The sequence below is a fragment of the Camelus bactrianus genome, chromosome 17 (assembly GCF_048773025.1).
Source record: "Camelus bactrianus isolate YW-2024 breed Bactrian camel chromosome 17, ASM4877302v1, whole genome shotgun sequence".
Classification (NCBI taxonomy): Eukaryota; Metazoa; Chordata; class Mammalia; order Artiodactyla; family Camelidae; genus Camelus; species Camelus bactrianus.
The window spans coordinates 32,369,021-32,381,950 of NC_133555.1; the positions used below are offsets into that span (position 1 = coordinate 32,369,021).

Consider the following 12,930-nt stretch of genomic DNA (forward strand, 5'->3'; position numbering starts at 1 on the left):
GGCTAGCTCTGAGGAACCAGCAGGGGTTTTCTGAGGCCCCAAGGTTGTCAGGGAGGACGATTGTCCGCCCTTGTCCAGACTGAGCAGAGACTGTGATTGACTAGCAGTGTCTGACATAGGTAGGAAAGTTGAGGGTACAGATCTGCCATGTCACCAACTTGGGGAGCATCTTTCATGCTTGGTCTGTGCACATGGTTCCTCTCTGCAAGGTTGTGTGAGTGTTGTGATGCCAATGGCAGCACACTGGCCTGGAATTCACCCACCTGGGTCTGGTTGCTCAGGGCTCATTTCCCCACCCCCTGATTGAGAGGAGCCCACCCACCCCAAGCTCTTGATTGTGGCTCCTGTTGGTTCATAAATTGGTTCCGGTACTCAAGAGGGCAAGAAAAGACCGAAGAAAGAAGCAGACCACATCAGATTGGTAAGTGGCAGGTTTACTAAGTAGGGGAACTTTCAAGTCTTCTCTTGGGCGGCAACAGACAAGTAGATCTCGGTACTTGCTTGCCAGAATCTTGAAAGTTTGAATAGAGGCCTTACTGGGATGCAGTCATCATGTGTACCATCCAGATGTTCTCAACAACAACATGCTCTCTTAACGCTGCATCCTTGAAAGTGCCTCTGGGAATGTTGGGCAGAACGTACATTCCAAGGACGGAAGGGGGTGACAGACCTCCACTGCCTGGGTCCAGCTCATGGCTCAACTGGTGGTCTGACACTCTTCTCCCTGCATGGGTTCTGACGCTGCCAGCAGGCCCCCCTCTTTCCCCTGCCCGGGTTCTGTGCTGGGCACCCCTCCTTTGCCAACACTTTCTTCCTGCTCTTAGGAAATCCACACCCTATTCTGTTCTTCCATGGTGGCTCTCCCCACCAGGTGCACCTGTGTTGCACTGCCCAGTCTAATGACTCAGACCGAATTCAGCCCACCCCACACCTCGCCTTCAGTCTGTGGAATTAGGGACATGGCATCAGCAGGCACGGGAGGATTCTCAAAACAAAGATGAGCACCCAACCAGGAATCACCAAGCCTGGGAGGAAACCAACAGCATGAAAATTCACCAATCAGAAACATGGTGGCCAATGGAAAGACTAAGAAGGCAATTTAAAGAAGTGAAATTAATATTCTCAGTGAATGGGAGAAGATATCTTGGCCACAAACAAGTAAAGTGTTATTAAAAAGAGTCATTTATAGATCTTAGAATAAAACAGTGTTCAAATTAAAACCTGACGGATGGGATAAAGAGCAGAGTGGATGTAACTAAGGTGCAGATTGGAGAGTGGAAAATTTGACGTGAGAAATCCTCCTGGAATTTAGCACCAAAGGGCAGAGAAATGAAGAGGCTAAAAATAGGAAATAAAAACCCAGAAGTTCCAGTCGTAGTTGAATTAGTGTTCCTGAGAAAGGGAGAACAGAGATGGAGAGCAGGAACATTCAAAGTATTAATGAGCCTCCCAGAGCTTAGAGACGGATTGATTGCCCTCAAAAGGTGAAGGAAAACAGATGGAGCTCCCAACAGGTTGCAGCACAATCTCATAGCTGATGAAGAGAAAATAACTGAATATTTAGAGAGAAAGAAAATTGGCAAAACTATCCACTAAAGAATAAGTTTCAGGTTGCGATCGGCTTTCTCAGCAGCAATGCTGGTGCAAGGAGAAAGCGGAGTGACATCCTCAGGGCTCTGCAAGAAAAGACTGACTGATAGACGACCTAACACATTATTCAAGGGTAAGGGCAAAACAAAAAACCATTTTCACTCATTCAAAGACTTACTAACTCAAAGTTTACATCAAAAGTCTCTGAAAGTCTTTCTGGGAAATGAATTCTGTGACAAAAACAAATCCAGGAGAATGACATGAGAAGTAGTGAGTATGGATTTATAAAATTTATTTTTTGGGGGGGTGTAATTAGGTCTTTATGTATTTTTTAATTAATATTATTTTTAGTGGAGGTACTGGGGATTGAACCCAGGACCTCGTGCATGCTAAGCACACACTACCACTGAGCTATACTTTTCTCCTATTTATTTTAATAGATGTACTGGGGATTGATTGCATGCTAAGCATACAGTGCCACTGAGCTACACCCTTCCCCTAAATGTGTAAAATTTATTGTTGCAGACAAGATTTTCCTATAAGAATGCATATTTCTCTAAAAATATGTATAGCAGTTTAGAAGATACTGACATGGGAGGTTGCTGGAGGCAATGGGTAGAGAAAAGAAAATTGGGGTAAAGTTCTTATGTGCTTGGGGCAGAAGAGCGATGTACTGATTTGCTCCAAGAACTCCACAATGTAAAATTAAGTACGTGTTTAAGTGTAAGTCTTATCAGAGGAAAAGGGATAAGATGTATAACCATATAAATTAGAAACTGTGTTCAGCTAACAGAACTCTAAAATATAGTGAGTCGAAAAAATTGGAAATTTTTACATCACATAAAAGAAATCTGAGAGTGGGCAGCCCAGGCCTTGTATGGGATACCATCATGGGACTAAGCTACTATTATCTCACTCCCTCCCCACCATCTCAGGGAGGTGACCCTTGTCCTCATAATCTCAAAGTAGTTACCAGAGTGCTGGCCATCGTGTCTGTATTTCAGAGAATAGGGTTAAGGTACAAGGGCAAAGGGGCCAGAGGGTGTAGCTCAAGTGCTTGAGCACATGCTTAGCATGCACAAGGCCCTGGATTCAATTCCCCAGTACCTCCTCTAAAAAAATAAACCTAATTACCTCCTCCCCCCAAAACAAAAAATACAATAATAAATAAAATATTTAAAAAGGTGAAATGGCAAAAAAAAAAAAAATCCAACCATTTGAGTTGTTAAAGAGCTTCCCAAAAAACTCATCCAGCAACATCTCATTGGCCAGTGAGTATCATGACCCTTCCAACTGCAAGGGAGGCTGGGAAATGTCATTCATTTAAGTAAGCATGTTGCCAACCCCAATAAACTGGCATATCTTTTGGTGAGGAGTAAGTGAGGTGTGGATATGGGTGAGCAACTCAGCAGTCTCTGCCACAGTTTCTAAAGCAGTAGTGGGGAAAATACTCACCAATCTCAAAACTCACTGAAAACTTAATCTAACAAAAGATAAGGAAAGAAAAACAGACCATAAGAAAAAAATGATAGATTTAACGCACAAAGTAAGATGGGAATAAGTCCTTACATATTAGGTATCAATAAATGTGAGTTAGTAATATCCCCCATTAAAAAATGAGACTCACGCTGGCTCAAACAGATCTTGCTTATGGTGGATGTGGAGATGCACTACTCAGACTCCCCTTCAAGGAAAGACTTGTCTCAGCTCCTGGGAGTGCTGACTGCAGCCGTCAGCCCCTTCAGGGATTGCTTCAGCTGCAAAGAGCCTGCCTCACCCACAGGCTGTAGTTTGCGAACCCAAGCCCCAAATCCACGCCCATTATCACGGTGCTGAGTCCCTAACAGGTAGGAGGTATGTGTCTCAGAACTGATGCATGGAAATGGTGTGCCCCTGTGACCATACCTTGTACTGGTCCGCTTGTGTGTTTGTCCTTTCTGTCCCTGCAACTTGAGGCTCCATCTCACTGGAGGTTCTAGTTGTAGACAGCGAAGGCAGTCATTAGGGGTCATAGTAGGAGTCCTGTTAAACTTAAAGCTCTAGCTGTGACCTGGTCACTTCAGACTCATTTTGTCAGGAGACAAGCAGATGATGAAAGGGGTCACCATACTGGCAGGGATAATTAACCCTGATTCTGAGGAGCAGGCGAGGGGGCTGCGGCTACACTATGGGGGTAGGGAAGACTAAGGATGCTGCTTGAGTGATTCATTGGAAGATCTCTCGATGCTTTTGCTTCCCAGGTGTAATGGTAGACGCATACAGCCATGGCTTAAGAAGTACGTGGTGACCAGAGAACCCGATCCCTGAGGGATGAGGGTCTGAATCACTGCTCCCCTTCAGACACTGCCTAGATTGGCAGAAATGCTAGTCAAAGGTGAGGGGGATTCTAGAAAGGGTGGTGGAGGAAGGAGGGAAAGGAGTGTGAGTAATGGCTTCAAAATAAACTGGAGCAGTAGGGACTGAAGTTTGTCCCTCTTCTAAGTCTTCCCAGGAGACAAGACCACCTGAATCCCAAAGAAGCTGTTTTTTAACTTGGTGAAAGCTTGCTATGGAAAGCAAGTACCTCTGAGTGATGTGAAGGGGTGGGCGGTAGTGATTGTGTGAATGTAGTAAGTAGACCCTCTCTTAGCTGATGACTCATCCCGCAGCTCTTGGGAATATCGGCTGCTGCTGGGTCACTGCTGTGTCCTGTACTGGGAATCGCCTTTGGCCACAGGGAAGACATTAGACTGAGGTATGACCTTTCCTAAGGCGAAGCCTGCAACTGGCGACTCTTATGGTTGGTGTTAGGAGTTGAATTATGTCAGCTACCCAGGACTATCCAGTCTTGAACTCCCCCGATCCCACAACACCCTGAACAACCAATATGGAGACCCTCCAGACCTCCCAGATCTGACGCCCAATGTAAGTGAATGTGTCTCTTGGGCCAGGGCCCCTCTCCTGGTGAGGTAAACTCGGGTTCTGTTGTGGCTCCAGGTCTCCAGCGCCCACACTGGGGTCAGAGTTGGGCTGGGGACCACTAGGTATTCAAGTATTTTCCAAAGAGGAAGAGTCTTTTGTGGGCGACACCCCCCCCCCAAGCCCTAGAGCAAGGATGCAAGTTGGGCCACGATGGGGTCTTGGACCTAACCTCAAAGCCAGCTGCCAAGACCTCGTCGGGGAAGGATAGTGGGCTCTGGGGGTGGAGTCCATTCATTCATCTTTTCACTGTAATACAGGAAAAAATGAGGGAGTACGAGGCCATGTTCCAGGTCTGGGTTGAGTCCCTGGGATGCATCCCACGAAAGTGAGGGTCCTTGGCTTTATGTAGGAAAGAATTCAAGAGCGAGCCATAGTTGAGTGAAAGTACATTTGTTTAGAGATTTATTCCATAGACAGAATGTGGGCCATCTCAGAAAGCAGAGAGAGCAGTGTTGCTAGTTTTTATATGCTAGCAAGTGGGAGGATTATTCCAGCTACTTTGGAGAAGGGGCGCAGATTCCTAGGAATTGGGCCACCGCCCTCTTTTTGACCTCTCACTGTTATGCAGGTGGGTCATTCACCATACTAATACTTTACAATGGGTTTAATGAAGCTCAAGGTCCCCTGGAGGTTGAATCTCCCACCATCTTGGGCCTCAAGGTCTCCTGGGAGTTGAATCTTCCGCTCTCTTGGTGCTAATTGCTGTGTCATTCTTTTAATTGCTGTGCTCTGCCTCCTTCCCTCCTGTCTCACCCGGGCCTCACCCCTGTCTGCCTACCTCCATCCTGAGACCCAGCCCTTGTTCCCTTGGGCTCCATATGTGAGATCTGTCCTGTGCCCTTGGAGTAAAGGGACTCGAACCCCTCCCCTACAACCTCCAACACACTCAGATCCTACAAGGCTGTATGCATTACAGCCAACGTGGATGAAGGCGTTGCAATCAAATTTCATTGAGGTGTAATTTGGATACACGTGACATGTATCATTTTAGGTGTGTAATTCATTGATTTTATCCTCACAAATTTACACACCTATGTGGCCACCATGAAAGTCAAAATACAGAACATTCCATTATCCACAAAGTTCCTATGCACGTCCAACCCCCCAAGTCTGAGCAACTGTTGTTCTGTCCCCATGGATAATACTTTTCCTTTCTGCACCACAAATGTGTGATTCACATCGTGTGCCCCCTTCAGAGTCTGAGCTTCTTTTGCTTAGGTAATTTTTAAAGATTCAATGGAGGTTTCTTAGTGTTTTTTCCTATAAACAAAGAGAATCAGAGTGCTGGAGGAGATAGGGGTGCTGGAGTCCACAAGGTGTAGTGGTCCACAGTGGAGCCTCGGAGTAGGGCAGCTTTGGGACCAAGCGCCAGCTCCAGGACTGATCAGCTGTGAGACCAGAGTAAGCCATGTAAGGTCTCTGCACCTCAGGTTCCTCATCTGTGAAGTGGGTTGAACGTCATCACGCCATTATTATTACCAGGAACAGCAGAATGTGGTGACTAGGGGCCAGACTAAGGGAGGCATTAAACTGATGCGGGTCTCCCAGGGGCCTGGCCAATGCCTTTATCTTCAAACAGATGCTTCTGGTACCTTCACTGTCCCATGTGTCATACTCCACTATTTCCCCCCAGTCTCCAGTTCACTCTTGTCCTTCCCACCCCCGCATCCCATTAACTTCACATTGACACCCCCTTAAATGGCCTCCTCCTCTTCTCCACATCCACTCACCCCATAGCCCCACATCGACTTCCTCCATACCCACCCCACACTTTGCAAATGCACATCTCAGTGACCCCTGGTGCTATGGCCCTGAGAGGTATCCAGGACCTCACGATGACCAGGTGGGTCTTCAGAGGCCAGGAGGTAGCAAAAGTGAGACCTTGCATCTGCAGTGGCTGACCCTCCCCCATCTCCTGACTGTGACCTTGGCCCTCAGGGGAAGAAGGCAGGAGAGTGCTTGAGGCCAACTGAGCTCAAGATGGGGGCCCTAGCTGGTCCTGGGAGCTTATGGCTTCTCTGGCCTGTGTGGGTCTTGCTCTCCCTGGGGCCTGATAATTAGGTGACTGACAGACAGGCAAGATATAGGGGGTGTGGCCACAGCAAGGAAGTTTACTCTGTTCTCTCACCTCAGGTATCCTCATCAGAGATGATCATTGCTAATTTTTGTGGATATCTTCCTAATTTGCATCACCTACCTATCTATCCATCTATGTATCCCTCCCTCCCTCTAAACTGAGGCACTAGGATTGAACCCAGGACCTCGTGCATGCCAAGCACGCACTCTACCACTGAGCTATACCACCTGCGACTCCACTGCCTTTTAAAATAATGCCTTTACAAGACATGTGTATATATATATATATGCTTATACTGAGTTCATCTTGATCTGATAAACTTGCTAGATCTTGTACACTCTTCTGTATCAGTAAATACAGAGCACACTCATTCCTTCTAATTGATACTTGGTATGCCATTGTTTAAATGAATTGAAACCCATTTAATGAATACCAGCCAGGCTTTAATGAGTATCACTATACATTTTGGTGTGAATGGGTCAGTATTTGGGGATATTTTTTGTAGCCGGAACTCTAGCTACTTAGGTAGGAAAGAAAGGATCTTCTGGGTTTTCCTTAGAAGGGGCTCAACTGTTGGGAGCCATGCTGGTGCCTGAGTCATAGGTGCCCTTATGACATCACGACCATCCCCTCCTCCCCTCTTCCTGCCAGAGCTGTGGCTGGAAGGAGAACAGACCTGGAAGCGATGGGAACATCTAGCCCTTAAGCATCCTAACCGTGGGTAATTTGGTAGAGTGCAGACCTGAGGGCATTTGACATCCACCCCAAGGCATGGGCATTTGATGTTTTGTAAGAGACAGTCCGATTTCCCCAGACTTTCTGGAGGGCAGTACATGTCCCAGAGTTACCTCTGGAGGGGATCCCTTCGCCATGTTGGAGATCCTACGAAAGTCCAGGAAGCCTAGTGTGTGGTTGACTTGGCACCTTGGCACCTAGTGCTGGGGAAAGCACCCTTACTTTCATGTTTTTGTCTCTGATAAGGACAGAAAACCTTCCAAAGTATAGTCAATGATAACGATGAAATCGCATTGATAGAACAGAACTTAAAGGAGCAAAGGAGAGAAGAGGAAGGGACTCCACCCGCAACAACCTACCCACACCTCTGCCACTTCCCTCCCTCTGCTCCGTGGGTAGATGGAGCCAGGCTGTACTGTTGGGGACAGCCTTGACTTGTGACATCTCTGACCCTCTGACCCTCATGGTCTAGTGGAGTGACCCAAAGGTCTGTGAGCGTGTAATTTGTTGTCCAAAGAGAGATGCTTCAGTGAGTGAAAGGGCACTTATCAACATTACACCAGGACAACAGGCATAAACCCAGCATGTGCCAGGCAAAGTGGGATGAATGGCCACCGTCACAGAGCAGGAAATGAACAGGGATCGACTGTTCCTTGGCTGTTCTTTCCCCCCATTTCCTCCTTAGGCTGAGAGATGTGAGTCTAACCAAGGTGTGCAGATTGTGCCAAGGACGAGGGCAAGGAGCGTGAGCCCAGACCATGCAGGGTTGAGAGCTCAAAGTGGGGACTGTGTTTGGGGGATGCAAAGGTCAAGGAAGAGTGGATCGTGTCTGTGTGTGTGCATGTGTGTGCACGTGTCTTTGTACTGATGTGTGTGTTAATTGTGTTAAGCTCTTAATAGAGCATGTGAGGTGGAGGAATCTCAGTATTTTGGTGAGGCAGAGGAGAGATAGTAGGTTGCAGTTTTAACTTGAAGTCACAGGTGAGGGGGCAGGGGAACAAGGATGTCACTTTGTCAGCATATGAGAGGGGTCTGAAGGGTAGAGATGTGGATCTCAGGCTTGTGTTGAGGCCCGGGTTAAAGTTGTCTCTGTTTCCCCTCTAGATCAGAGTATTCTTGTCTAGATGGTCAGCCAGTTCCACGTAAAGCCGGTGAAGGTAGCAAGTGCAGGGTACCTCCATTTTACAGCTGGAGACCCTGAGACTCAGAGGGTAAGATGATGTGTCCGTGTCGGTTAATCAGAGAGTGGCAGAAGCGAGATATCTCTTACCTCTGAGGTGCAGCCGCTGCCCATCACAGCTCTCCTGACCGTCAGAGAAAGGGGTGATTGTTGTTAGAGGATCGGGGCCCCTTCCTGGCAGACGTGGGGCCGCAACATACGGGTTTCCCAACGGTCCCCTGTTTTCTCTTGCAAGGCCCCAAAGTAAGGATCGTGATGCTGGGAGAAGACAAAGCGGCCGTGTTTATCCAGGCCTGGTGGCGGGGCACCCTGGTGCGCCGGACGCTGCTGCACGCGGCGCTCAGGGCGTGGATTATTCAGTGCTGGTGGAAACAGAAGCTGGCGAAACTGCTGGAGAAGAGGCGGTGGGCGTCCCTAGAATTGTATGCGCGGCAAGAATGGGCAGCTGTGAAACTGCAGTCCTGGGTCCGCATGTGGTGCATCCGCCTTCGTTACTGCCGTTTGCTCCACGCTGTCCGCATCATCCAGGTCTATTGGCGCTGGCATAGCTGCCACACCCGGGGCTTTATTCAGGGCCATTACAACCTCAAAGAAAACCACCTGAATCTTCAACTTGAAATCTCTTTGGGCTCGCAAGCTTGTAGAGTTCAACAAAGCATACCCCTTCCAATAAAGGAATGACCAGGTCTGCTATATGTGTGTCCCCAGCTCTTTGCAGCCATTTCAAGGATGTCATTGAGCTAATGATGGCAGATACGTGGCATCTCATAAATAGGCTCTGAGGAAGTGGCAGGGGTAGTCTGGGTCTAGTGTGGAGGATTTGAGTCTGGTGCTGGATGAGCAGGGCCTGTGTTGATCAGCAGTGTCTCCGTGGGTAGGAGAGTTGGGGTTTCAGGGCTGCCAGGTCTTCCAGGGCTGCCAGCTCTAGGGAGACTCCTTCACAGTGTGGTCTGTGTAAATGGCGCCCCGATGTCGCTGTGCAACAGGGAAGCCTGTGTCATCTTTTGTTCTTTTCCCCAAAGTCTTTAAAACTACTATGAAAAAACTGGTAAATATACATAACATAAAATTACACTTTAACTATTTTTAAATATACAGCTCAGTGACAGTAAGTATATTTACACTGTTGTGCAACTGTCACCACCATCCACCTCCAGAACTTTATCTTGCGAACTTGAAACTCTGTGCTGTTGAACAATAATTCTTCATTCTCCCCTCCCCCAGCCTCTGGCAACCCCTGCTCTACTTTCTGTCTCTATGAACTGGATTATTTAAATGCTTCATATGAGTGGAATCATGCAATCTTTATCCTTTTGTGACTGACTTATTCCACTTAGCATAAGGTCTTCTAGGTTCATCTATGTTGTAGCATGTGCCAGAATTTCATTCTTTTCTAAGGCTCAGTAATATTTCACTGTATGTATATACCACATTTTGTTTATGCATTCATCTGTGGATGGTCAGAAACAGAGTCCACAAACTGTGGATATTCCTCAAACTCAATGATTTCAATTGTCCTATCTTTAAGTTTACTGGTTCTGTTTTCTCTGCTGAAATCTGCTTCTGAATCCCTTAGTGAAATTTTCATTCAGTTATCATACTCATCAAACCCAGCAATGCTTTTTGTTTCTTTTTATGTTTTCTCTCTCTTTATTGATATCTCCACTGTGTTCATACATCATTTTCTTGATTTTTCTCATGTCTTCTTTTAGCTCTTTGAACACCTTTAAGACAATTGTTGTCAAGTCTTTTTCTATAGAGTCCACCGTCTTGTCTTACTCCGGGACAGTTTCTGTTGATTTACCCTTTTCTTTGAATGGGCCATATTTTCCTTTTGCTTGTATGGCTTGTATTTTTTGTTGTTGTTGGAAACTGGACATTTTAATCTTATAGTACAGTTTTTCTAGAGATCAGATTCTCACCCTTTCCATGCTTTTACCTTTTTTTTTTGTATTGTTCCTTTGTTGTAGGGTGTCTCTGTGTTGGGGATCAGTGTAAGGTGTAAACTGAAGGTCTTCCTTGGTCTTTTTTGAGCCTGAACCTTTCTCTGGGCATACATGATGTCATTTTATTTTATTGTATTTTGTTTTTATTTTTTATTTTTTGGAATGATACACCTAATAGCAATAATTTTTCTTCCTGTATTTCATAGAAAGCTGAGGAAAAACATGTTTCTTCTTTTCATATTCTTTTCCATTATGGTTTACCACAGGATATTGAATATAGTACCCCGTGGTATACAGGGACACCTTGTTGTTTACCTATTTTATATATATAGTAATTTGTATCTGCTAATCCCAAACTCCCAATTTAGCCCTCCCTACCCCCATTCCCATTTGGTAACTATCAATTTGTTTTATGTGTGAGTCTGTTTCTGTTTTATAAATAAGTTAATTTGTGTCATATTTTAGATTCCACATATAAGTGATATAATATGGTATTTATCTTTGTCTTTCTGACTTCATTTAGTGTGATAATCTCTGGGTCCATTTATGTTGCTGCAAATGGCGTTATTTCATTTTTTTTAAGGCTGAGTATTATTCCACTGTACATATTGCACGGGGTTTTCTGTGCTGCATCTCAGGACATGTGAGCCGCTGGACACCGAGCGCATCCGCGTGGCTCTGTGGAGCCCCCCAGAGTGGGCTCTGAGCGCAGGCAGGTGAGCTGGGCTCTGCAGGAGCCTCCCTCCCCCCAGCACCTCTCTCCCAGCTGGGACAGGAGCGTGTGGCCACAGCTGAATTCACTCCGGGTCTCTCCGGGCGGGTGGAGCCGACGCTTCAGCGGCACGAGCAGCGTGGAGAGGCGGGCCCAGCCTGGCCTGGAGCCGGGTAGCTGGCTAGGCGCTGGGTGGTGGATTCTGCTGCTCCGCTTTGGCGTTCCGGGCACATCCCAGGGCTGCAGCAGAGGCGACAGGGAGAAGCCAGGGCCTAGGCTGTGTGGCTGGGAGAGGCCTGAGCAGATCCTACCCAGCACCGGCTGCAGCACCAACCGGACGGCCTCAGGGACCCCCACCTGGCCTGCTCCCTGCTCGCGCCTCCGAGGGCTCCCTCCGGACCGCCTGCATGAATACAGCTCAGCTTCCTGGCTCAGTGCCTTATCCTCCCGGTAAGTCTCTGTTCCGTGGTCCAAATGACACGTCTCATGAGGCTGAAATAAGGGGGTGTGTGCCTGAGACACAGCCTGCACCCAGGAGGCCGACTCCTTAGAGTTTCCCCTTCCCTCACTCAGCTGGCCTGTGAGCTCCTGGGAGGCAGGCAGCCTTTCGCGTGAGGCCCGCAGGGTGGGTGGATTAATTATCTCATCACTGTGTTGTGTTCATGGCCCAGCAGCTTGTGTTTCTGTCTCTTGGACACACACGGGACGCCCAGGCCAAGTTCCACTTGCCTCCTGTTGGAAAAACAAAGGTTTGCAGGCAGCAGGGCGTGGAGGCAGGTGAGGGACAAATGACCCCCCAGGCCTCTGCAGCCCTGACCTTCCCCAGGCCTAGACAGCTGTGTCCAGGCATCGCAGGCTAATGCTGTGTTGAGGTTATGACCCATTAATGGGTCCCTGTGGGCTGTGCTGTCAGGATGCCCACTAACCTGTCCTGGAGAAGGACCTCAGCCTCATACCTTCCCAGAGGTGCTTGGAATTTAGCAGGGGGTGGGGGAACCAGCAACGTGCAGAGGAGAGCCTGTCCCTGCCCCAGCCCTAATCGAGATCCACAGGGAGGGTAGAGGCCTCTCATGGTTGCAGGAGAGAGAAACCTCACATCCCGGGACCTGCAGGAGTCATTTGGACAGACCACCAAGTGAGGGTCCTTGGCTTGTTGCAGGAAGGAATTCAAGAGCGAGCCAGAGAAAAGCAAAGGTGGGTTTATTTAGAGGGATACACACTCCATAGGCAGAAGGCGGACCATCTCAGAAAGTGGGAGCGGCCTGGGGCATGGGGTCATAGGTCTTTAGGGGCTAAGTAATTTCGTATGCAAATGAGTGAGAGAAATGTTCCTACTATTTCGGGGAAGGTAGGGGGTTTTCCAGGCATTGGCTGACCACTTACTTTTGGTTTTTATATTCCATCTCGGAGGTGTCTTGGTGCAAGGGGGGAGTGGTTTTTTTTTTAAAGTCAAGAATTTATTTTATTTTAAAATGAACATTGACGAACACCCCCCCCACCCCCGTTCCCTACCACCCTACAAAACTTTTGAATGTTCAATAGCCTATTCATTTTAGGGTACAAAGCCAGCAAAAACTCCAGTTGTCTAATGATGAATGTTTGAGAATAGTTTTATGGGTTTGTTGTCTTTAAGTAGCTGAGCACCTACTGGAAAAATTCCTTAGCTAATGGCTGGAAAAAAAATTCAATTTCTGCACAGAAAATACCATTAACTTAGTAGCCTTTGCTT

The 12,930-nt window shown here is 47.4% G+C and overlaps 1 protein-coding gene across 1 annotated transcript; it reads left to right on the top strand.

The window, feature by feature from the left end:
- The first annotated feature begins 86 nt into the window (after positions 1–86).
- IQCF5 (IQ motif containing F5) lies at positions 87–10,895 on the top strand. The gene has a single exon (XM_074344789.1). It carries the CDS (start codon positions 8,799–8,801, stop codon positions 9,222–9,224), a length of 426 nt encoding a protein of 141 aa, XP_074200890.1. The 5' UTR covers positions 87–8,798; the 3' UTR covers positions 9,225–10,895.
- Positions 10,896–12,930: the final 2,035 nt, after the last annotated feature.

Bases quoted from the DNA above. Each gene is read 5' to 3' on its own strand.
- IQCF5 (XM_074344789.1), top strand. From the start codon at position 8,799: ATGCTGGGAGAAGACAAAGCGGCCGTGTTTATCCAGGCCTGGTGGCGG.